This window comes from Pimephales promelas, chromosome 5, assembly GCF_988280905.1.
Source record: "Pimephales promelas chromosome 5, fPimPro1.hap1.1, whole genome shotgun sequence".
Classification (NCBI taxonomy): Eukaryota; Metazoa; Chordata; class Actinopteri; order Cypriniformes; family Leuciscidae; genus Pimephales; species Pimephales promelas.
In genome coordinates, this window is record NC_142773.1 from 25,980,267 (window position 1) to 26,007,025 (window position 26,759).

The 26,759-nt window shown below is 36.7% G+C and overlaps 1 protein-coding gene across 1 annotated transcript in view; it reads left to right on the forward strand.

Moving 5' to 3' along the window:
* pappa2 (pappalysin 2) overlaps positions 1-26,759 on the forward strand; it is a 52,995-nt gene that overhangs the window by 8,221 nt on the left and 18,015 nt on the right. Inside the window, exons 3-14 of the mRNA XM_039654605.2 lie at positions 6,941-7,089; positions 11,978-12,271; positions 12,989-13,181; positions 13,683-13,804; positions 16,768-16,950; positions 18,045-18,348; positions 21,594-21,722; positions 21,899-21,984; positions 23,540-23,733; positions 23,870-23,983; positions 26,350-26,485; positions 26,584-26,758. Coding sequence (XP_039510539.2) covers positions 6,941-7,089; positions 11,978-12,271; positions 12,989-13,181; positions 13,683-13,804; positions 16,768-16,950; positions 18,045-18,348; positions 21,594-21,722; positions 21,899-21,984; positions 23,540-23,733; positions 23,870-23,983; positions 26,350-26,485; positions 26,584-26,758 — 2,079 coding nt within the window. The remainder of the gene's footprint in view (positions 1-6,940; positions 7,090-11,977; positions 12,272-12,988; positions 13,182-13,682; positions 13,805-16,767; positions 16,951-18,044; positions 18,349-21,593; positions 21,723-21,898; positions 21,985-23,539; positions 23,734-23,869; positions 23,984-26,349; positions 26,486-26,583; position 26,759) is intronic.

A 26,759-nucleotide genomic window follows, 5' to 3' on the forward strand; every position in this document is an offset into this window, starting at 1 on the left:
AAAAAGTCGCAATTATATTTTAAAATGTTTTATTCTGTGGCGGAAACAAGCTTGAATAATAAGCAACATACCATTTTACAGTTTGGAGTCAGTAAGGTGTTTTTTTATTTTATTTTTAAAGAAATGAATACATTTATTCAGAAAGGACAAGACTGAAGTAATGGTTGATTACTGCAGTCTTCAGATTGGCCATTACAGGAATTATAGCATTTCTAATTGTAATAATATTTCACAATATTACTATTTTCGCTGTATTTTTGATGAAATAAAGGGTGGGCATAAGATTTTTATTTTAAATATATATTTGTAAAAAAAAAAAAAATCTTACCGACCCCAATATTTTGAACTGTATTGATTTTTTGGTAATATTCATTGTTTTACAATTTCACAATTTCACAGTGAAATAGATAGTTTTTCCTTTCTCACAGATCAGGATAGTCACTAGTGAAGGGCTTGGGGCATTAGCATGATGTAATTTTCCTTCGTTCCTGTGCCAGCCGAGCAACTGCTATTAAGATTAATCGGAATGCTAAAAGATAGATTTCTTCAGGGAATTTAAGACCTCCTTAATACTATCTAAGCCAACATTTTGTAAGAGTGGTGACCTGGAGTAGCATGCTGTCCTTGGCACTCCATATTCAAAAAGCAAAGGTTCATTCACTGGACTTATTTTCCTCTAAATATGATGTGTCAATAAGTAGAAATGCTAATAGCCAATGGGACCGGATTAGCCATGGACTCATAGACTAAGCCCTTAGATAGGTCTTTCCTTACCATGCTGGAAGCGCGTATCGCTAAGGCAGCGGTCCAGAGTTTGCAGAGAATTAATGCAGGGATGACATTTTGATGGCAATTGTATAGCATGCTTTTTATGTGGAGGTCTGGGATTTTAATGCTTTGCTGTGTGAGTTATAGCCCAGGTATCTGCTGCTGGGCAGTAAAGCTCGAGTACCTGCCAATGGCTGTCACTACTCAAATTTGTTGTTGAAGCAGAGAGAAACAGCACAGGGGAACCACCAGGTGCTTTTTGGCAAGCTCCAGAAATGGAACAAGAAGAAAGCAAAAACATTTTAGTTCAGACATTTAAGCCAATAGAACTGAACTATCTGATATCTCTTCTCTTAATTACTTCTCTTCTCTTAAAGTAATTATTTGATAGATGTTTAGCGATTTATGATGTATTTAGTTCTTTATTCATTGTGCTGCAAGATATGTGGATTGTTGGTTTTGAAACTACCTGTTTCAATATAACTTTTTTTTCTTTTTCTCTGTTATTCAAAAAGGATTGTGTTCACCTTTAAGGTGAAGTGTGTAGTTTTTTTTTCTCTCCTTAAAGGGTAACTAAACCCCTGGTCAGAGCCTGACTCCACCCACTGGCAATATTTGAAAAATGCTGAAAAAGTGGGCAGACCCCAGCGGAGACAGAGGGGACGAAATAGATGCTAAAACACTCTATCCTGATCGTTTTCAATACTCGCAATTACAACTCCTGACTCGCTACAGTTGTTTTGACGAAACAAGCTGGTTTTTATACTGCCAAGGGCGTAGCTCGTACCAAGAGCGTGGTGAGCTGAAACCGGCATACGTCACGAAGTGCGGAACATCCAATAGGAAAATTCAACTGCAGTAACCACCGTTCAACCTGAAGAGGGCAGCACTAAGACGTTTTTACACCATATATTGTAGAAATAAAACACTTTATACACAAATGTCAAAAAAGTTACTCGAATCAATGACTGGTATTAAAAAGGTCCATTCTTACAGATCATTAACTAAAAAAAGTTGTTTTTTGGGTTTAGTTACTCTTTAAAATACCTTATTCTATCCAAGTTTCGTGCACAGAAAACCAACTTCTCTGAAGTGTTAAACTCTGGAACAGTGAGAAAGGATACACAACTGCTTTTAAAACTTTTACTTTGAGTGGACTTTTACTGACACGTTGGAGGACGGGGCAAGGCGAAAGGGGCAGTATTTTATAATTTTTTTCTGTTCTGCTAATAGCACAGACATTAGTGGAGACTGGGGTTTGTTGGCACAAGTCTCTGGTGAAATGAACATTAACCAAATATTTTAAGTAAGTCATTTTTAGTGTCAACATATTTCATATAATTATACAGTATAAAATGATTATAAAAGTACAAATTATGTAGGACCATTCATAAAAGTTTGGGGTCAGTGAGATTTAAAAGTAAGTAAATAAAAAAAGATTATTCAACAAGTATTTTTATTAAATTCATTAAATAGCCACAATAAAGATTTTTATAATGTTACAAAAATGTACCTTTTAATTAAATGCTGTTCTTTTGGTTTCCACAGAAATATTAAGCAGCACAACTTTTCAATATTGATTGAGAAATTACTTTTTCTCCAAATCTTCATATTAGAAGGATTTCTGAAGGATCACATGACACTGAAGACTGGAGTAATGATGCTGAAAATACAGCTTTACCATCACAAGAATAAAGTTTATTTTAAAATAGTTTACTTTATTGTAATTATATTTGACAATATTACCGATTTACTCTATTTTTGATCAAATAAATGCAGCCTTGATGAGCAAAAGAGACTTGTTTCAAAAACTTTTGAAAGGTATATGTTCAGAATTATTCTTTATTTAATATTAATGCTTTATATATATTGATATTTCTGTATGCAATCTATGTCCACATTTATTTATGTATGTTTATTATAGAAAATTTTGTATACACAATATATAACATTCAATCATTTAAAATGTAGTATTGACCAGAAAAAAGTGGACAGTTGTCCTCAACTCACTGTAGGCTTTCACCTTGTAATGTCTCGACATAATCAATGAGTGAAGGTAAAGAGGGAAAATACTGTTTATATTCAATATTCATTTTTGTGGCAGAACCCAAATAAACCCTGATCCAGTCAATCCGTGGAGCCAACCAACTCTAGTCTCCCTGACAAATATGATTGCTCTGATTAGAGGACTGTGCTGACATTTTCATTTGCAGTTGTTTTTGTCATATTGTGTTTGTTCCCTGAATAAGCATTTTTGTGGCATCAGTTGCTTTCGTGGTTAGTATTAGATTCCCCTGTGCAAAAGTTTAGGGAAAAACGGACAACATGTTTTCTTTTTTTTTTCTTTTTCTTTTTTTTTTTTTAGGTAATTGATTCGATTCATCTGTATAGAAATATGTTCTTGCTTAAACATTTTGAAAGGCTGGACTGGTAAATACCATCAGCACCCACAGCTTACATAGTTAACCACTAATGTCTGGGCATGGAGGAAGTATTTGTTTATGTGAGGCTTGAGTCTGAGTGTTATTTGAAGACAATAAAAAAATACTGATTATTGAAGCCAGTAGAAATAATATTTGCTTTAGACTCTCACACTGTAAAATATGAAAAGTGATGTTTTGACTTGATTTTAAATGTTTGGTAATTGGTAAAAACAGTATTTGTTGATAAATTATACACTTAACTTGACTCATTGTAACTTTTTGTGGTGAATTCTATGTGCATTTTGTTTCCTCTTCTACCCAATTTGTATACTCGTATACTAGGGTGACCAAATTTTGATTACCAAAAACCAGGACACTCGGCCCAGCAAACAGATGGGCCTAATCAAATGATACTCGAAGTTTACTCAAAGATACCTTATTAATTTCAATACATTTAAAGTAGGTTATGCCTCCTCTGAATGGAGAGAAAATTGTTATATTGTTATTTGAAAACAGGACTTGTCCTGGGAAAACAGGACAGTTTTGGTCACCCCTCTCATCATAATTCTTTACCAACTTCCTCCTACTGTTGCTTCTTATTTACTGTAGATTTTTTTAAACCCCACATTGATTGGGTTTGTTTTTCATATCCAATCTTAAGGACTAACTGACCTCACTGCCGTATACTGCAGTTCAATGATTTCAGATCTGTCATTGTAATGACTTAAGCATCAGCTAGAGGGCTAGAGACATAAGACAGTCGTTGTCATTTTGGGAAGGGAGGACAAAGAACTGGGAATCCTGCCCATGCTCATGTCTATCACTCCTCTACTTTCTTTCTCACCTCTTCCACGTGATGTGAATGTTTCACTATGCGTGTCGGAATGTTTGAACCCAGACCATACTCTTATATAAAAATATATAATTTTTATAAAATCACATTATCAAAGATTCTGCCATATAAGCAGTATAAAAACCATAAAATATGATTTATTTTTTTGCCATAAGATGCCATTGTTTTCGACACTCTTGATGATGAGAAAGCTTCAAAGATTTGGAAACACCTTAATTTTTCCATCCCTATACTCAATATTGTATGGCTTTTTGCAAATGTTTCAATAAAGTTTAGCTTTTTGAAATTGTTTACTCATTTTTAGCCTGGTTTTTAACATTAACTATCTGTAATGTCATCATTTGTGTGTGGAAAACGTGCCAATTAAACAAAACTAAAGTAGACAATCGGATTTCTTTTCACCCACTGCACACACATACACACATTTGACTTTACAACACACACCTTTATTTATTCTCATTCTCTCTTGCTTTCTCGATATGTCATGTGTGTGCACAGATAGATTAATAATCAATTTTAAAAATATATAAAAAATAAAAAAAGACATTGCTTAGTGCCTTCTCATGGTACGCACAGTGCATACAGCTTCAAGCGCCAATGATGTTGAATATTTAGTCTAAGCATTCAAATGTAAGTCAGGAAAGTTAAATCACAGAATTGTAACTGCAAAAAAATAGTTTTTCTTCATCTTCTCCCAATCAGTATGTTTGTGCTTTCTAATGAACAAACAAGATAACGTTTCTTGAGAAGATAAATTGCTAATAAAACCAATAACGTAATATTAAAACATAACACAACTTTTCAGAGAATGTAGTTTAAATTACATTTATTTTTCTTACCTCTTTGGCAACTATTTTATTTCAGTATAAAATAAATCTTAAGTTTTTGATTAAAAAAGAAAAACAAAATACTGATTAAGAACATGATTTTTTGCAAAGTGATTGACTAAGAATAAAAAAAAGAACAAATCACCTGTCATAATGTGCAACCTTCACTTTTGCTAAACCTGTTTTATTTCCAATATTTTGCATCTGATTGACTTTTCTATCAACAATGATTCACTGTGCAAAAAAAAAAAATGTGCATGGTCCAAAACATATTTGTAGCACTTATTTTCCAGATCACATCTGGAAAAGATCATTCACCTTTAAATGTAAATATAAATGGTTAAATCATTGTAATTATTTTGCTGAATTAGCCATATAGTCAACTGGAGCACTCACAAAGATTGGCTCTGCCTTTGCTTGTTTAATAAAAAACAACGTCAGAAGTACGATGCTTGGTTTATTCTCGCATGGAACAGGTCCAAGAAACAGTAGGTGGTTCAGCTAATAGGCTCGACCCTTTAGAATGATCCAAAGGACATTAAGAAACCGGACCTCTTCAAACCAACGGGCCAATGATATGAGGTGCAAAGGCTTAAGCAGCTATGAAAGCAAAAGAGAAAAATTACATGTGACATATTCCAAAGTAAAAATAAGTTAACATCACACATCAAAGCGCCTCTTTGGCGATTCATCACAGCTGGAAGTAGAATGAAAAAGAGGGTAGTTCGTTTCATTTCATGCTCCATAACCCGTTCGAACAATTAGAATCTCTAATCATTGTGACAAAGTGATTTTTTAACAACTGTTGTTTTTAAAACTGCTAATAAAAGTCAAGAGGCATTTTTTTTTAAAAACATACTTCTAATGGCCTGTACCATATAAGTAAAGGTGTAAATATTTTAAATTGTCAGTCCCTTTTAAATCTCGATTTGACAGTCTCAATCTTTCAAAGAAAAAATGAATAACTTAGATTTTTTTAATAACTTTAAATAATAATCAATGTTTCAAAAAGAATTTAATTCTGCTGTAAAGCAGCTCTAAAAAAGACTGTCAGTGTCATTATTCAGCAGAAGTCATTCTGACGAAAAAGAATTATACTTCAAGTTCATTTTTATGAAGTATACTTAAGTATATTTTATTATATAGTATGGATACTAATGTAAAGAAGTAGGCTAAACTTGTGTACTATTTTAATGATTGAGACTAAATTGGCCCATTTTTAGTATATAAAATTATATGTTTAAGTGTACTGTAAGTGTAACAGTAGTAAACTTTAAGTGCACAACTAGTTTATAATTACGTTTCTCATTTGTACTGCAAGTGAACTTATGGGTATACTAGTAGTTTACTTTTTTAATACTTGTAGACAATGTTTAGTTTATGAAAGTACACTTTGAAGTATTTTTAGAAGTTTTTATTAGCTTCATGTATGCTTTTTTAACACTTGAATGTTGGTAAGTTTCATAAAGAAAGGAAATATTTTAAACAAAACAGCAAAGAAAATCTCATTTGTGTCAAAGACTACGCCTTGATCAGATTTTATCTGTTTTATATCAATATTTTAATCAATATTTTCAAACAATGTAGGTTTCATAAGACTGGATATGAAAAACTATGTAAAAAAATACATTTAATAGGCTTCTCTATCAAAAGAAGTTAACACAAGTACAAGCCAAGTATATTTTGAATACTTAATTATACTTTTAAGTATCTCGATCTAAAGATTGGGTACAAGTTCAGGACCAATATATTTGGATTTTTTTAGTTATTGAAATTAACAATTGAGATTATGTTTGGTTCTCATCCAATCAATCAATAATATTACTGAATATTAAGTGCCCGTATAAGCAAGCCAATGGCGATAGTTGCAAGGATCCCTACATCAGGAGAGTGAAATGAGGAAAAAAAAAAAAAAAAAAACTTCAGGAAAACCAGACTCAGTTGTGGTCCGGTTCTCCTTTGGCCAATGCCTTTCATGCTGTTGTTCATTCATGTTTCTAACACTTCTCTTAAAAATAACTTATTTCTATGCAAAGTGGTTTGACTGTGTGTCGATATCTCTGTTACAGGGCTTATCTGAGCATAAAGGAACTGAAGGAGCTGCTTCATCTGAGCAGTTCAGACATGCTCAACGTGTTCTTTGCTAATAATTCAGCACGTGAGGAGCTTGCTGGAGTCGCCACCTGGCCATGGGCAAAAGAAGCCCTTACTCATCAAGGTAAGATATACACTCAAATTTAACGGAAGAGGTCATGAACATGACAAAATAAAGAACCAGTTTTATTAGAAATAAGAAAAGAAAAAAAGAAAAAAAAAACAAGATTTAATGATGAAAAGATGACTAAACATAGACAAGATTCAGCTCGACTAGAATGAACTACACCATTCTACAGTTGATGTAGTTGATTGTACATCTAGACCAGGGGTTCTCAACTCTGGCATTCGAGGTCCACTTTCCTGCACAACCGTAATCCAACACACCTGAACAAGCTTACTAGGATTACTAGAATGTTACAGGCCTGTGAATTTTGACCAAGGTTAGAACCAAACTCTACAGGAAACTCTACAGAGTTGAGAATCCCTGATCTAGATTAGACTAGACAAAAATATAACCAACGACATGACATGAAGACTATGAAAACAAAATTATATGACTGTAGACTGAAATACTGGACTTGAGTCCAGAAATCGCCTAATCGGTTGGCTGGTCAGCATTGCTCAGTTAGACCCTGCCGGTAGAGACACTATCTAGTTTTAAAAGCATATTTTTCTATTGATGGCCTTAAAGGCAGAAAAACTTTTTCCAGGAACCAGGAACACAACAGATCTACCTACTCGCCTCCATACCCAACTGGGTTCATTCTACCATGGACAATGTCAAGTTCAGATCTCAGATGTTTCCTATCGCTACATTCCCCAAAGCACATGTGTTTTTTTTTGTACCCAATGCCATTCATCTTCTTGTTCATGACTTTCTTTTTTCTTGAAGAGACAAGAAACAAATTCTTGTCTCTTCCTCCTTGTTGTCTGTATTTGCTTTTACGAGATTAATGGGCCGTAATCTCAAGCATAAAAGAAAACACTTGCAGCACGCATAGATTTCCCTGTAGATTGCCCCTTAATCATTAAGGCTGTCCACCGGGAGAGAAGAAAAGGAACTCGACAACAACCCAACAAAAACAAAAGAAGGGTATTACCCTGTTGCCATCTCCATCCAGCTGCCAGTTGATTTTATAGTACCTGTCGTTGTTGTGTTTTAGAGCTCATTAAAATGGTCTCGGAGAAGTCCAGCTCCTTTTAAAAAAGGAGATTTCTCTCAAGCAGGAAGGTTTCTTATATAAGTCCCCCTCCCATTGGTTCAGGATCCATGATCAGACATTTTGATCTTGGCTTTTTGGGTTATAGCTTTTGTTAATGAGATGATTTTGGCCTATGTGTAAAATGTGAACTTTTAAACCGACATTAGCATGAGTAATTAGCACCAGCCTGTTTTAATGAGCTTGAATATGGCTACAGTCTTTTTCTAAAGTATCATAGCACTATACATTAGTGTTTAATTTGTAAATATTTATTTATCAAACAAACATTTTCACAGCATTTATTAATTCAGAGTAATGCTCCTTTGTTAATATTATTGTTCATTTTTAATTATTTTGCATTAATTCATAAAGTGATTTTAATTCATAGAACTTAAACGTAAAAATAAAAATGTATAAGAACCTGAAAAAATTACAATTAACCAAGATTAATTAATGCTGTAAAAGTATTGTTTGTTGGTATTTCATGTTGCATTAACTTAAGTCACATAACCTTATAGAAAAGTTGTGATTTTATATTTCTCATATTAATACAATTAATTTGACTTTATATTTTATTTATTTATTTTATATACCTTGACTATTTATTTGAATCCCTCAAATGTTATATTGGTATTCTATACTTATTCCATGATTATCTTGCTTACTTGACTGGATACTTATTTTGTCAAAAACTTGTGGCCGCCTAAATTGTATAATTGCACTGTTATTTCTTATTTGGTATACAGCCACGTAATAAACAGAATAGTCCAGACAGCCTGTTGTAATTACAAAATAAACCTTTTCAGGAAGGGGTCCTTGGGGTCTTGATCACCCTGTCATGTTTTAAACAGAACCAAGAAGAATTGTATCCCAATAACCATGGCTAGTCAAGTTAAGAAGGAAAAAATGAATTATGAAATGTTCATAAAAACGATTGACCAGAGTGGTGAGTTTTAAAATTAAATAGTTTTGTTTTTCATTCATCTTGGATGAATAAAACAGATTCCAGAGGTGGTCTGAGACATGAAAGGTACATTCATGAATGACTGACCACACTACTTTTAATCACTCACAGATATGGCTTCAATCTTATTATTCATATAATCCTCCTCTTCTTTTGATTTACTGTCTTTGGTGCAAGTCAATCTTTGTCCACAAATGTTTCGGTGGACTCGCATGGAGGTTAAATGCGAGATTAGTTTCTCATAAATTAGGGGGCTCGGGTTTATGGCATGGGTTTGGGAGGGAGCCTGCCCTGGTTTAATTCCACATAAATCATGAGCTTATTTGCGAGAGTACCTTGATGTCTATTGAGGAACAAGGTCAAACTACTGCTCTGAATGCTTTAGGTGAAATCAGACCATAGCATAAACTGCTGATCTTGTGGTATAACTGCAAATGATCTGTGTCTGTCAGACGTGTCTAGCCAAGCTCTAAACGTTTGGCTAAACTCCCATAAAACATGGATATTTCCTAAATAAAAAGGTCGTTCTCTCTGATCTTGTATAACCGCTGTACGTAAATGGCCTGTCTGAGGTGGAGCACAAATCTAGAAAAGAAAGCTTTTCTCAGGGCCACTAAACCAAGTTCTGTTTTTAATTAGTTAATTGCATTAAAACCTAATAAAATGTATACACTATGGGCTGGTTTCCCAAACCAATATTTAGCCTAGTCCTAGACTAAAATGGCCATTTAAATCAGATTAACAGAAATGTGCTTTCTCTGTCATGGTTTTAAAAAGACTTAGTCTAGTCCAGAATTTAATAGGCAAATTTCCTGGAGGAAGACTAGAGCAACTTCAGGACTAAATTGAGGCTTACATTAAACCTACTAGGAGGCAGGTTTAACTTCAGATTTGGAGGACACATGGATTACTTGGACTATGTCAATGATGATCAGCGCCTTCCACCAGCCAGGCAAGTTCTTGGAGACAGAAGTGACCCATTGCAACGCTTTGATGAAATATGTTTTCAAGATTGTTTCCGCATGCATAAAGTAAATGCAGTGGAGATAATTTCATTCTTAGAACCCAGGCTTTCATCTGTGACCCAAAGAGGACAGCCTATTCCAGTTTGTCCCCAGGTGCTCATAACTTTAAGGTTCTTGGCATGTTGCACCTTTCATCGAGAAACTGGAGATTTATGTGGTGTCAGTGAACCAACAGTATGTAAAGTCATTCACAGAGTGTGCAGGGCCATTTGTGAATTAAAAGCACATTACACAAACATCCATGATGGTAGAACCCAGGCTAAATACAAGGTACTACTCCATGAATATGGAAATTCCCCAGGACTCATAGGTTGCATAGATGGACCCATATTCCCATTAAGCGTCCCTCTACTCCAGGTGCTGAGGAACCGAAAGAACTGGTTTTCCAGTTCCTGTGGAAAGGTGCAACTAATGATTCCCTAATTTCTCAACTCATCAATTTGAAAGAAGAGATCGTAATGGAATTCTGCTTGGTGACAGTGGGTATGCTCAGAAGGATTTCTTGTTTACACCCAATGCATTCTCACCTAGTGCGTCATCTAACTGCGTCAACATCCGACGCACGTGGCACCCTTTAGCGTCAAAATGAGACGCTTCCGTTATTAGGTCTGGGGTATAGGGTTAAACCACTAGGAGCCACCTTCTGGCCCATATATATCTGCGTCTTATATTGACGCTAAAGGGTGCCATGTGCGTCGGATGATGACGCATTGGGGAAAATCTGATTCTCCAGTATTCCTGTCAGTAACTCATCCAACACATCACAGTCTTTATTTGCAGTTCCTCCGCCAGTTTTAAACCTCTCTCGTCGAGCTTTATCAACAGTTTTTTGAGGTTTATTTTGATATTTTTCCACAACACCTTAAATAACTATTATAAATACAGCAGTGATTTAAAAAAAAGCCATAACTAATGATTCTTACCTGATGTTGTTATTGTTGGTATTGTTCTTAGATGTGTATTAATTTGCATTAAATTCTTTACAAATAGATATCCAGGCATTCCTTTTCTTTGATTCAACAGCTGATGTGTGCAGTTCATCTTCGATAACAGGATGTCTCGAGACTATTTGCTTTAAAGGACTTTTAAGAAAAGTTATTTGATCGCACTCTCTTTTCAAATTCCATTGCCATTTGCTTCTCAGTTGCACACAATTTTAACCTTTTCTTGGTTCATTCCATGTTTTAGGCAACCTCAATCTAGCAAATCGAGTGTATTTTAGTTGAGGACTCCATAGACCAGGTGTTAGTAATCTGTACTTAATCTTGTACCTAATCAAAGCCATTTTTAAAGACATGATTAACTATTCTAAGGCCTACTCCTGTCTTAATTTAATCTTGGTCCAGGAAACCACCCCTATAAATGCTATATAACAAAAATAATGCAAATGTTTCTCACAATGTCATTTCATGATTGCTCTTAAACAGCTGAACAACTGCATGGATTTTAAGCAGTTATAAATGTCACATTGTTTTAAGATATATATTACATTATTTGTATATAAAGAACTGATGCCAATGTGGTACCATTCAGCAGGGGTGGGATCTTAACCCCTGCATTGTAATGTTCTGAAAGTGGTTAGAACGTCAAACTGTTCTTTCTGGCAATCCTAGCTGTGGTGGTCCTATAAACAGGTTGGATTTTTGAAATGTGGAATGTTTTATGCAGCAGTATTTCAGAACAAATCAGTTTGATATACTCAGACTTCTGGCTTTGAGATTAAAGTTAAACTTTAGAATCGACACATCAGTGTTCTTTCAGGTTAAAGTTTATATTGTTTCATCAACTGGAGAGATGTCCATTTGTGTCATTTTTCAGGTGGAATGATCCTTAACCCCTCCTACTTTGGCACCAAAGGACACAACAACACCATGATCCATGAGATGGGTCATATTTTCGGACTGTACCATGTGTTTAAGGGTGTGAGTGAACGCGAGTCATGTGATGACCCCTGTCAAGAGACCACCGCATCCATGGAGACTGGAGATTTGTGTGCCGATACAGCACCAACGCCAAAATCAAGAGCTTGTCACGACCCTGATCCAGTCAATGACACTTGTGGCCTTACCCAGTACAAAAACACACCGTACAACAACTACATGAGTTACACAGGTAGTCACAATCAGTTTTCTGTTTGCCCAAAAAAATGAAAATAAGTTTCACTTTAAAAATTAAGTGTAAGTTATACATGTATGTAGTGTATATACACGTTCAAAAGTTATCAGCGATAAAAAAAGAAAAAAAAAAGTTCCAACAGGGCTGCATTTATTTGATCAAAAATACAGCCAAAACAATAATATTGTGAAATGTCATTATAATTTAATATATATACTTTTTCTATTTAATTATAATTTGTAATGTAACTTATTATGGTGATGGCAAAAGCTGAATTTTCAGAATCATTACTTCAGTATCACATTATTCTTTGGAAATAATTCTAATATGCTGATTTGCAGCTCAAGAAACATTTCTTGGTATCAGTTGAAAATGGTTGTGCTGATTAATACATTTTTTTAAATTTTTTTTTAGGATTCAATGATTAATAGAAAGTTTGGAGACAAGAAGTACAAAATATGTTTTAACACTATAAATGTCTTTCCTGTAACTTAAAAAAAAATAATGTATCTTTGCTGAATAAAAGGAGCAATTTCTTAAAATAAAAAGTGATCCCAAACATTTGAACAGCAGTGTATACATGAGGAACTCAGTATTAATAACATAATTTGATTTTATTAAATTAAGGATCAAATTACTGTGAATAAAACAATGGAAATTTTCAAATGTGAAAGATTTCAACTTTTTATTTGTATTTATTTATGTTTTTTACAGATGATGACTGTACAAACCATTTTACACCCAATCAAGTAGCTCGGATGCACTGCTATATTGATTTGGTCTACAAAGCCTGGGTCCAAGGGAGAAAGCCCACCCCTGTTCCTCTTGCACCAGTGGTTATTGGTCAAGAATCAGATTCCGTCTCAATTCATTGGCCGTATCCAATCAGTGGGCCACTTGCCCACAGGTAAAGTAACACGTGTACATATAGCAAACAAGGAGGAAATAAACATTTCTCAATACAAATGTTTATGCATTCATGTTACATTATTTTTTGGAATGTCAAAGCTTTTTTCTTTACTAACAGCCAGCAATGCAGTTTAACCAGATGTTAAATATGCTGCAGTTCCGCAGCTATATTCAACTTCAACTTTCAAATGAAGTGAAAACACATGGAAATAGATGGATGTACACTTGCCTTTGTAGTGTTTTGTTTGTGATTGCATTGCTATTCAAATGTGTTTTGGAGGCTTTTTAAACTTTTTCCCCCCACCATCAGACAGCTCACTATCAATAAAAGTGCATAAAGTGATGCAATATATATGGCACTACAAAGCAGGGAAAAATAAATATTTTGAGCACCCCATTTAAAAAATATATATATATATATATATATATATATATATATATACATCACTGACTTTATATTTCATCCACTGTTTAAAAGCTATTCTCTGTGGCTATGTAGGGAGGGTGGCATAAACTGCCATCTCTGTGATGAGAACGGAGCGCTCCATCAGTACGCCCATGAGGCCACTTCTCCTCATGCCTGTGATTCCACTGGATACTGGACACCAGAGGAAGCAGTGGGTTAGTACTCTGTCTTTCTTTATTGTAATACTAGATACTTTAGTGCTTTAGTGCTTGTGCAAAATACAAGCATGCTAAATGATACAAACAGTAGAAAAAAAAAAGTCCCATCACTGATCGACTGCATATCAGCAGCACCCTTGAAATGCTGTTCAGGCAATCAAATTAGAAGACTGGAACTAACTGCTGTATTATAGCATTATATCAGGATCCAAAAAAGTTCTTCCACACGCATATGTCATGAATTGTAAGATGGTGAGCGCATGACTGAATGCTGTCTCTGACATAAATGCTGTTGGATGTGTGCTTGATCCTCAACACAACACTGAATATGTCACGAATAATCGTCAATGTTAAAAGCAATACCTGCACTTTGATTAATGAGGATAGAGAGAATTTAGCCCTGGCTTCTTTCTCCGAGCTTGTGCATTCGCATTCAGGTGGATCGTTCAGTCTCATGCAGGCCAGGTGCGTGCGAGTCTGGAAAAATTTAGGGAATAAATCATTAAATCATAATTGCCAGGATAAAGAACACTCGTTTTGCCATCAATGAATAAAAAAAAAAAAAAAGAGCCTTGGCACAGCATCAAGTTTTGGTAATATTGGGTGGCGTCCAGAAGCGGCCCGTCATAAAAAGCGATGTGTATCCTGTGCAGCTTTTCAACTTTATTCCTCACCTAACAGATGTTACTGATTATTCTAATCAGAAATCTCTGGTCTGCCCACTCACTGACGTGTCACGGATAAGATTGTGCTTTGAAAAGTCCACCCAAAATGTGGAAATCCTCCCCCTATGCAGTCGTTTTCATAAAGCACAGTATCATGAGAGAGGTCAAACACAAAATCATCCAGTTAGGTGGTAGTGGAGAGTGATTTTTGGCCTAGAGACTTGTTTTGAGAAACAGATTGATGAGAAACGAAGCCTTAAATTTGAAAATAAAAAAATATATATATCTCTAAGAAAACAATATCTTTGTGATGTTAATGATGAATGATATTTACTACCATCAGTTCAGGTCTGTGATAAATTACGGTAACCTATTGTTTTTGGTTTATTTTTAAAAACATGATGAAGTGCATGATGACTACCTAATGTGAATTATTTTCTCGGCCAGTTAATCACGTAAGAAAGACTTAAAGAGCAATATGACACTGTTTGTGTTGTATGAAATAATGCTTATGGTAATACCACAGTCAATCATTTGATATCCAGATTAGCCCAGGCCAATTCAATACCAACAAATCACACTTTAAAGACTGCTTTTTTAAGAAATAAGGCTTGAGTCAGAACGAACAGAGACCTGGTTAAGGTTGCTGAAAGAAGGAAGGATGACACAGTCACAGATCTTGCCGCATTGCTTCTCCCTGCGGTAGCATTACACCACATCTGATACAGTCATTAATTCTACTGTGTGTGGAGGCCCTCGCTCTGTTTATCTGACCAATTGAGTTTTATGGTTTGCCTTGGCCTGCTGCTGTTTACCCTGTACACATCCACACATGTGAGGCCACGCTGGGTGCAAAGGAGCACTCTGTGACTCAAAGATTCTGCCTTTCTATCTGTCTCTCTCTTGACCGGGAGTGCAGTTTAATCGATCATTGTAAAACCTTTTGGAGGCAGGGAGTTCGCATGGCCTGATAGAAACGTCTGAGTTCTTTCATACAAGCATATAACCTAATATGTAATGTAGTCGAGCATGCTTTAGCCTTTCGGTTATTTTTGTAAATCTTTGATTTGTACTAATTTCGAACTATTTTACTATGTTTTCTGGTGTGGACTTGTTGTATTTATCAAATAATCCAGAAATATTATCGTTTCCAAATTATTGTTTCTGATTCTGCACACTCCATGAAAACTGTGCCAGATTGTAGTAGTCTGCTGCGTTCATCATATTTTAACAGTGTGAACCACGGTGGTGGTGATCGTGTGTGCAATAAATGTCGCTATCAGTGGGCACAGTAAAATCCCCAAAAGTGTTTTTGTGAGTGCTGCATGCCCCAGGGCTCCTGGGATTACTTTCCTCTGTCTTGCTTCTGTTCTTCATGCTACCAAGGACATTAACTCTTATTTTGCGAGTCCTGTCTGTCCCAATTAAGGCGCCAATCTGTCTCCTTTGCCAAGTTGCACCTGGGTCTTATGGTCGATTGAGGTCTGGGGAAATGTGCTTCACATCCATTGCCAAGACATGTGGTTTTTCCCAGACACCCTCTCTCTGTTTTCCCTTTCACTTGGTTTCTTCCTCTTTGCCTCCCATCCTGTCTTTTTTGTTAAAATTGTCATAACAAGATGGAAGATTCAAGAGATTAAATGGTTGCTCATAATAAGAAAGCACACATAATTGTTAGGTTCCAAAACAGAGTGAACTGCCCATGGAGGCAGAATTTTAAGGTTATTCCCAAGCAAATTTTTAATTCAGGCAGCATTGCATACTTCACAAAGAAGGTAATCCCAGAGTTTGTTTTGATGAGCACAATTGAATTAAATACCAAAAATTATCAATAAAAAAAAATGACTTTTACTTTTTGTATACTACCCCATTGTTAGCTTAGATACATGCTTAATATCTATTGGAATCGTTTGTGGGAGGACAATTTGCGAGTGAATTTTCTGCATACTGTATGTAGACTATTCTAAAACCATCATGAATGAGTTTTGACAGTATGCTGCTTTAGTAAAAGGTAGCTATGTAGGAAGTATGGCAGCTCACCTGGTTTTTAAACAGATAGTGATTGTACATAAGTGCACCATGCAAAGCTGTTCACTATTTTGTTAAGTTTTTGAATGCATTGCTATGGAAATGCTGTTTTAGGGCTAATATGCCAGTTTTATTGAAATGAATTATCTTCTAGGTGTACTCTATGTCCCATTTGCCAAAAAGATCCTTAAATTTTGATGGCAAGTTAGATCTTTTTTTTTTTTTTTTTTTTTGCTTTGGATGAGGTTTGCATTTGTGTTTTTTCAGGGGCACCTGATGTGTACCAGCCATGTGAGCCCAGCATGCAAGCCTGGAGTCCAGAAGTCAACCTGTATGAGCCCAACATGACCACGCCGTGCCCCCAGACTGAGGGCTGCGTGTTGGAATTGCACTTCCTTCATCCAGTTGTTCCTGGCAGCTTGACCGTCTGGATCACCTACACCTCAGCCAGTTAGTACTGTCTGAACATATAAAACACCTGACATTATGACAATAACGGGGCTAAAGGTTCAAAAGGTGCCTTTGATTTTTCCCTGCAAACCACTAGATGGCACAAAAACTTCCCGCCATACTTTCCAAAATGTCCACTTTTCAAGATGCACGTGGATTTTCTTGAATCAATCGCAGGCAAAAGCACAAAGTTGATTCTGTGCCACTTTGATCTAATGTGTTTAAAAAAAATCGATTTTAAGTAACAAATGACAATTGCTACAATGATTGAATATATTTTGAGATCAAGGTCTGCTTAATGATTTTTAGCCTTGTTTCTCTGATGTGCACGCAGCTCCGGATTAGTGGGTGTGGCTTGCTGAGCTGTTCTATGTGGTGCATTGTGGGTGTTGTAGTCTTTCATTACAAATGCACCCTTTGATTATTTTCTCGGTCAAAAGGGCACAAAATTCAAAAATTATTTTACATTTAGACTACATATATGATCCACTTTCAATACAGATCAATGTTGAAATGGGTGAAATGCTCCTTTAATGTGTGGTTTTAGCCCCAATGTACCATTGTTAAAGTTTGGGGTCAGTAAATGTTTATTTTTTGGATTATTATTAATTAATAATCAATACTTTTATTCTGAATCAATTGATCACTAATTCTTATTTGTATAAGTGTCAATTCTATGTTTACATTGGTACAAAAATTTTCAAATTTTTTTTTAAATCTATAGTAAATATTCTTATGTTGAAATTTCTATTCATCATCCTGAATCCATTTTTCTAATCACATTTCCACTAAAATAGCAACACAACTGTTTTCAACATTAAGAGTACTAAGACATGTTTTTTCTGATTTCTGAAAGATCATGAGACAGTTGGAGTAATGGCTACTGAAAATTCAGCTTTGCCTTCACAGGATTAAATTGCGAATTTTAAAATATATTAATAATTTCACTGTATTTTTTATCAAATAAATGCACCCTTGGTGAGCATGGGAATATTCTTTCAAAAATGGAAAAAAAAAAAATCTTACTGCCTCCAAACTTCTGACCAGCTGTGTATTAATGGTTTATTTGAATCCAATCTTGTGTTTTCCCACAGATCAAAAAGCAATTGCTAATATTAAGTTCATAATGGAGAACGACGAGGCGATCAACACCGGTCCCCAGCATGCTTTCTGTGATATTCCTTTGACACTCCATTTACACACTAGTAAGAAGGTCAAGGCCATTAAAATCTCCACCCATGACAAGAAGCTTGAGATTGATGCTGTTTTGCTGACATCACGACCCCAAAATCCCCTGTGCTCTGGATGCCACTCCCTTCTCTACAGAGTGCTCAGAGAGCCACCAATCAGAGCAGACCGGAGTCCCGTCATCGTCAAACAACCCACGTACACTGACAGGTAGGAACGTGTGTCTGTGTGATTAATGATAGCACTTTATTTTGTATGTAGAAACTATTATAAAGTAACGACTACATTTTGAAATTTTCATTGGAAATTGGTGTGCCATCTTTTTCAAATGATGTCTTCGCCATGTTTTATTGTGTTTCTGGTTGATTTACAGTATATCTGGGAGTATTAATTTTAGGTGTGGCTTAAGTTTAAATGCTGAAGATTTTGCCATGTTGTCTCACTGTCATCGTATTGTATCTTCAGTATATCACCGTTTTCGAAGCGGCTCAAAAAAGTCATTAGCCATTTCATTAGCCAGTCAAGTATCAATGCATAGCCAATTTCTGTTCTGTTCCTCACTTATTTTATTATGCTTGTTCCAATAGAAATTCATCAACGGGGAACTGGATTGTTGTACTTGCAATAGGTCAAAATGTCTAGAGATTAATAGTGTGGATCAGAGAATGTAACATATCCAGAAAATTTCCCTCCACAGGTCCTGTAAGCTTCGAAAGATGGAAACTCTATTGGGAATTGAGCTATGTGGATAGGGAAAGGAAAGAAAGACAGATCGTATCAGAGAGAGAGAGAGAGAGAGCATGGTGCAATATATATACCAAATGGGACTGCTTTACCCGAAGAAACCGTAATCACTCATGGCTGTAGCGCACGCAGTGTAGTTAGTGTGCAGTAAGTGAGAGACCTGTCATTTGGCATGGGAGACAAAAAGAGGATGATTTTGTGGGAAAGTGGGCTACAGTGCCACCGTGAGGTCTGCAGCAAAAATAAAGCACTTCCCACGAATTGGGTAGGGTAATGAAGATGTTCTATCCTTTTTACACAATGCCAATTAAGGGAGGAAGGTTGGGGGTGTAATGAGCTTAATGTTGATCATTCACTTCAGGAGGGCCCATATGAGCTATCTATCTATCTATTTATCTATCTATCTGAATCTCACAAATAAAAGCTTTCATTTGAAATATTTTGAATTGTGAATGTTTTTTTTTTTTGAACTGTGGCATATGTTACTTTTTTAACATTTTATCTTATATATATTACAGGTTTACACATTTTTAACACAAATATAACACTCAAAGTTAGTTCAAATAGTGGTTTATTTTTAATTTTCCATAAACTAAAAAAAAATAAAATAAAAAATCAATATTTCTTACAATAATTTTAGTAACAGGGTTGAATCGTAGAGGAATCCAACACCACAATATTTGTACTTTTGAAAAGAAGAATGGCTTCATAGTTGGGATGCACCAATATACCGATACCATTACCATTATCGGCTGATATTTTTCATAAAAATGCTTCGATACCAACAACTGATACCACCAGGCATCAGGGGTGGAGATGGGTAGGATTAGGGGTGGGGTTAGGGATCAGTGGGTGGAGATGGGTAGGATTAGGGGTGGAGTTAGGCATCAGGGGGTGGAGATGGGTAGAATTAGGTATGTGTGTTGATTGATGCTTGTTGAACTGGTGAAAACAGTTGTGTTGCTATTTTAGTGGAAATCTGATTAAAAAAATTCTTAAAAAAAGGATTCAGGATGTTGAAAATAAATTTCAACAGAACAACATTTACTTGAAATAGAAATTTTACTTGAAATAGAATTTAATTTTTTGGGAAAATTTGGGAAAATTTGTACCAATGTAAACATAGAACTGACACTTCAAAGTAGAATTGGTGATCAATTGATTGGAATAAAAGTATTAATTTATGAAATGCATTTGCATTTCGTCTTAAAGGGGCAGCAGTCTTATAAACCTGCTGCTGTTTTTCATGTTAATCAAACAAAGGACAGATAAATTACTCACTGCTCTTGAATAAATAGGCTACCTTTTGTAACTTATAATTAATTTATATGCATATGTAATGAATATGCAGTGTTTTTTTTCCATATTTGATTAATTACTGTAGTTTTTGTTGTAATATCAACATTTGAATAACGAATTAATATTTCACTGGTGTCTAAACATTTGTACCACTGACCCAATCCTCAGCACTGAGCCCTTTCAGAGCTGCTCTAAATACGTCCTGTGCTATAAATGAAAGATGAAATATGATAGAGCAATAGAATGAAGAGTGAACGTATAACAGAAGCTCACACAATCCATTTTAGCAGTTTTAATTAAGCATGAACATAACTGAAGGAAACAATTATTTGATTAACATGTATCTGATGTATATTATTTTGGTTTTACTACCAATACATTTAAAAATTACAAACGCAGTGAAAATACAGGTATCGGTTATACAGTATCGGTATCGGCGAGTATCAAAAAATTAAATTATCGGTGTCAGACTTGTTCTGGAAAAAGTGGTATCGGTGCATCCCTTCTTCTTAGGTTATATTATTAACTAATTATGCTTTAAAATGGCTCTGAAAGTTATTTCTTGAGTGTCTTAATTACATTTTAAGAAATATTATGTTTGTTTTTTTATTGAAGGATTTAAATAGTTGTATACAGTCAAGAAGGTCGAAATATCCGAAGTTAGACAAGCCCAAATGTGTACAGACATTCGATGTGTTTAAGCTGAAGTGTGCTAAGTTCTCCTCTCCTTAGTCACAGAGATAAAGGCTATTCTACTCTACAATTGAAAAATCAAATGTTATAATTCAACAGCACCACTTTAGGTAACTGCCTCTCTCTATAACTGTCTATGCTACTAAGAGAGAAATATGACTTTATCTTATCTCTTCACATCCATGATTGTATCTTCCTTTGCGACCTCAGAACAATAGCTTTAAGTAGTCTCTCTCCCCTTCTCTGTCCCTGGAAGTGATCCATAATTAATAAGGGCAATTTGTTGAGTAATAAAACCCTCTGGAGAAAGTAGATGATGCTCAGTTAGCTAGGCATCCTCTTACCACCAGCCGGAAAATGACTGAAATCAAACAAGCCTTGGCAATCATGGCGAGACTCTTTTTATAGGGTCATTGAATCAGATCAGATCGATACACTGAGGTCACAGTGGGGCATGCAGTGATACCCTCAACATTAAAAGGTCGTTTCCATTTTTAACAGGGTTAGATTTGAGATCACCCTGAGAATAAATATAGCTTAGATCAAGTATTACTGCTGCATGTTTTAAATTCATACTGTGCGTTCGTTTGAGCAATAGACATATAAACACACACGCACACATACTAATTCATTCAACTTTTTAATGTTCCCACCTCTTGCTCATTACTTTACGAACTATGTATCTGTTTCTGTATGTGTTTGTATTTGTTTTCTTATAGTGATGTGCAGAGAGATGTTCAGTACCTGTACAGGATCCAGGTGGAGTCGGACGGTTTTTTCAGTGAACTTTCCCCAGGCTTGGTTTATACTCATGGAGAACATTTCTGTGGTGATGGCACACTACAGGGGTCAGTATAAACTTAGGTCTGTCAGAGGCTTTGCATGTTATGTGCTTGAGTCATTTTTAAAGAACGTTTCATATTTTTGAGTATTTGTTTGAGTCTTTCATGTTTTGAAGCATAGCCAAAGAACTTCCACATATTTCATAACTGTAACCCTTGGCTTTAATATGTTTCCCCCACAGGGCTGAGGATTGTGATGACGGGAATCTCTTAGATGGAGACGGCTGCTCAAAAAAATGCCAAATCGAACCAGGTTTCAAGTGTCATGGTGAGTGAGTCACTCTCGCAAAAACAAATACTCTCTCTGTCCACTGAGAACTCTGGCCTTCAGGCTGTAAACACCACAACAGAAGCACCAGAAAAGTCCACACATGGATAATAAACCAACAATAATAACCAGCTCGCAAAACAAAACAATCTAAGCTAAAACAATATGTTTCCTGTAGATTCGAATTCTTCTGCTATACTGTTTTTTCTCTCTCACACTGAATTAAGGATAAAATGTGCAGGTCTTCAAATGAGCCTGTCTTTATTTTTGCAGCTATTCCAAAAAAAATTAAAATGTCAAAATCTTTATCTGTAATCTGTGTATAATTTGTAGATCAGACACTGAACAAGCAAACAATATTTAGTTTATTGTTGGATATTATAAAGCAAAATACAGAAATCCTTAATTATTTTGTTGAGGTTGTTAAGGGACATCATATAATATTCAAATCCTGTGTATGCATATATGAATATGTGAATTAAAATCTGGGATCAAGTAAAAAATAAAACAAAAAAAACTTTCCTCTAATGTTAATGAGGTTTGGATTATCTAGAAATCACTGTTGTTTTTATTTCATGGCTGACCAATGTTGAAAAAAAAAAAAAAAAACACTTTCCCAATGTGAATTATGAGTAATTTCCTTGACCGCAGAATTTGTGATGTCTGATCATTCGGGTTGAATCTTTACGCAATAAATTTGGCAAGATTTTCAAAGATTAATTCCAGACTTCAACGTATCCAGTCCAAACTGTGGTTGTTCAAGACAATCCAGGAAGATTCAGGGGGAAAAAAACAAACAAATTGTTCACCAATTAAGTCAATGTTGTTTTCGTGACAGAAAGTGCATTTTCTGTGAGCGTGAAGCATGAGAAGTGTTTAATTCAAACATGACCATAGACGCAGCAGCAAATGACTCACATGCCTCAAACATCCCAATGTTTTCATAGTAGCTTGTAACCACATTTTTGTGGATTTAGGGCATTCAGGAATGGCTTTTTTTGCGATATTTACTCTAATGCCACATTAGGAGCTCTCATATATTATCTCCACGAGCGTATTTGGGGAGCAAAGATCAACAAAGCTTAGGACTAAATCCTTTGGCGTTGGCATGTGGGTTAGGTCAGCTGTTCTGCAGCAGTGGCGGCCAATCAAATGCTTGTGTTTTTAATTTGCTGTTAAAACCCTTTTGAGCCCCTTACCTTTGATAAGCTGTTCCCACCAATGAGTCATCTTCCTCTTTGCACCTTGCAGCATTCTCAGACAAAAGCTCATGCAAGACTCTGATATCATTCACACGTGCCCCTCTAACGAATTCACTGTAATGACATGCTAATTCTCCTTTTACGTCCATGTGCACTTCTGTCATTACTCATTCATATGTAATGACATCATCCACACATTTCAATGCGACGTCTTGAAAAGGAATCACATTCCTTTTATTTTCAATTTGCACACAAGTGAAGCCTATTCTCACTGACTTGCTATGAAAACACAATTACAACTTGGCAGTGGAGTTATTACTTGTTTACTCTCTTACTTTTTCGGTCTCTTTCAGGTCAGCCGAGCTTGTGCTACGTGTTTGAAGGGGATGGAGTGTGCGAGGAGTTTGAAAGAGGTTCCAGCATCCAAGACTGTGGCTTCTTCACTCCCCAGGGGTTCACTGATCAGTGGGCGTCCACCGCCTCAGGCTCACACCAGGACCAGGGATGCCCTGCCTCTAGGGTCACCGGGGAGCCTGTGCTCACTCAGGTACACAAAAGCTAAGCCATTTGTTTACCCCTATTGAACATCGTCTCAAATTAACCACTCATTACAAATCAACCTTATGATTGTTCTTAATGAAATCATATATATTTTACATTTCTTTTTTTGCTTTCCTTATCAGATGTGCAAGTCGCAGACTTTTGACATAAATGAAGTTGTGGCTCATGATGCCTGGAGGCCCTGTACTGCCCATCTGAACAGCTATAATGCTCAGGATCAGTCTGTCTGGTTAAAGGTATACACATATGCTTAGTGTACGAATGCTGAGGGTACAGACTTTTTACTGATTATTCTATCAAAATAATCAGGTCTATATCAGGCCTTTTTATACCTTGTCCAAAAAAAGACGTCTCGTCGGAGAAGTTACCAACAAATTGGGATCATGCTAGGGAGACCAATTGTCATTGAGTGAATTCAAGCGAGCCAATGAACATTGGCATGCCGGAATTGCACTTCACGCCCCGCCTGCCAGTGTGGGTATAAAGCCGGACAGTGTCCAGTCCTCCACGAAGGTGCTGCAAGCATGGCAACAAGACATCTCCGTTCCCTCCTCAGGGAACGAGGGCTACCATACGTAACCGAGACGTTCTTTCGTTCGGAAACTCCTACGTTTTGGGGGAACTCACAAGGTTAACCGTATGTTGGGGAACCAACAGAGCAAAAAAAAAAAAACGCTTGTATCTGGCCCATGGGGGGATGTTGTAGCAAGCCGACATGACCTAATTCCTTGCGCTACTAGCTGTATCGAGTACATGGGAGGAATCAGGTTCAACACTGAGGCTATAAAATCTAGCGAACTTGTTAGGTGTTGCCCAGCTGCAGCTCTACAGATGTCTGTCTGCGAGGCGCCCTGTGCCGGCGCCCAGCAGTAGGCGACATTCCTAGTGGAGTGTGCTGTCAACCTACTGTAGGTGGGCAAGGCACGCCCGAACGATAGCATCCACTAACCTCTGTAACAAGTGGGCTAACCTCTGCTTGGAGACAGCCTTCCCTTTCTGCCGGCTTCCGTAACAAACGAAGAGCTGATCTGAGGTCCTGAAGCTTTGCGTTCTGTCCACGTAACAACGCAGAGCGCGAACAGAACAGAGGAAAGCTAAGGCTGGGTCTGCCAGCGCTTGCAGGTTCACTGCAACCTTGGGCAAATATCCAAACCGGGGTCTTACACCCGGTCCAAACTCCAGGCATGATTCGTCAACCGAAATTGGCTGCAGATCCCCCTACCCTCTTGAAAAAAGCCAAAGCCAACACGATATTTTACTCAATCATAGGTGGCCTCTGGAGTGCTCTAAGCAGTAGAGTTAAGTCCCGAGAGGATACAGGGTGCTGATTACGAGGCGAATTTAGCCTCTTGGCACCCTTAAGGAATCTGATGACCAGGTTGTGCTTTCCTAATGACTTGCCTTCTACTGCATCGTGATGAATTGCTATTGCGGCAACATACACTTTGAGGGTGGAGGAAGACAGCCTTCACTCTAACCCATCTTGCAGGAAGGAAAGCACGACTTTGAACGGTCAAGTTAGGGGGTCTTCCCGGTGGGAAGATCACTAACCGATGAACAGGTTCCACTTCAATGCATAGAGGCGCTTCATAGAGGGGCTCTAGCGGAAGTGATGGTGTCTACCACAGCCTATGATAGGCTACCTAGAACCTCCACGTCCCAACCAGGGACCAGACATGGAGTCTTCAGAGGTCTGGATGCGGGTGCCATAGAGTGCCCCGTCTCTGAGAAAGCAGGTCCTTCCTCAGAGGAATGGGCCAAAGAGGTGCTGTCGCGTGGAGCATAAGTTCTGGGAACCAGGTCCGGTTGGGCCTGTACTAGCAAGACCTGCTCCTCGGCTTCCCTGACTTTGCAGAAAAAATTTGCGAAGGCCCTTATTGCACTGTTTAAGATAAATGATTTATCCATGCACTTACATACAGTATATATAACTTGTAATTCATGTGCCCTCATAATCTTTAATCAAAATAGCACCCCCTCCTCCTTGCAGCAACATCTCTTCTCTTGACACGTGTGTGGGACAACGTGTCACTCACATGAGAAGGCAGCAATATCAAGCAACAACAATCAAATGATCCAATCAATTCCCAATGCTCTGCCCTACATTTTTTCCTGTTCACTCGGATATACATCACAGTAGGGAAGAAAAGACAATCACATCTATGTTCCATGCAGACTTTAAGCAGCACAACTGTTTTAATAAGAAAAAAAAAATGTGAGCACCAAAATCAACATATTAGAATGAAGGACCATGTGACATTGAAATTCCCATTAACCATCATAAGAATACATTACAATTTAAAATATAGTAAAACAGTTTTAAGTTGTAATACAATTTCACAATATTGCTTTTTTTTACTGTATTTTGATCAAAGAAATGCAGGCTATGAAAGACTTCTTTCCAAAACATTAACAAATCTTACCAACCCAAACTTTTAAACAGTAGTGCATGTTCAGAGTTATTCTGTATTTTATATTGATATTTTAATTTTTCTATGTGCCATCCATGCCCACTCACACTGTTAATAAATGAGTTTAGCCAAGGAGGCATACATGCGCTGTATGTATAAGCATGACTGAAACTGATACATTGTTTTTGCAGGTAGGATTTGAGCGACCTGGTGTGGCAGCCTCTGTTATTATCTACCTCGCCTATGATGGTAGTTGGCATGGGGAAAATTGTAGGAAAACAGTGACCATTGAACTGTGTGACACCACCGGGAAAAAACACATGCTTGGTAACTCATATAATATCTATAATTTGTTTGGGAAAGTTTGCAATCTTTGCATTATAGTATTTCTGTGACTTTTACATGTTGTCTGTGCTTTTCCACAGGTTCGTACGAGCTGTCATGTCAGCGTAACCCCCTAGTGGTGAATGTGACTCATAACCTGAGTGTGCCGTTCTACCAGACTTCAGCAGTGCAGCTGAACTTCTCCTCCTCTCAAGTGGCGGTGCTGGCGGTTGCATTGCGTACATCTTGTCACTTCAGCGCCTTTGCCCTGACTGGG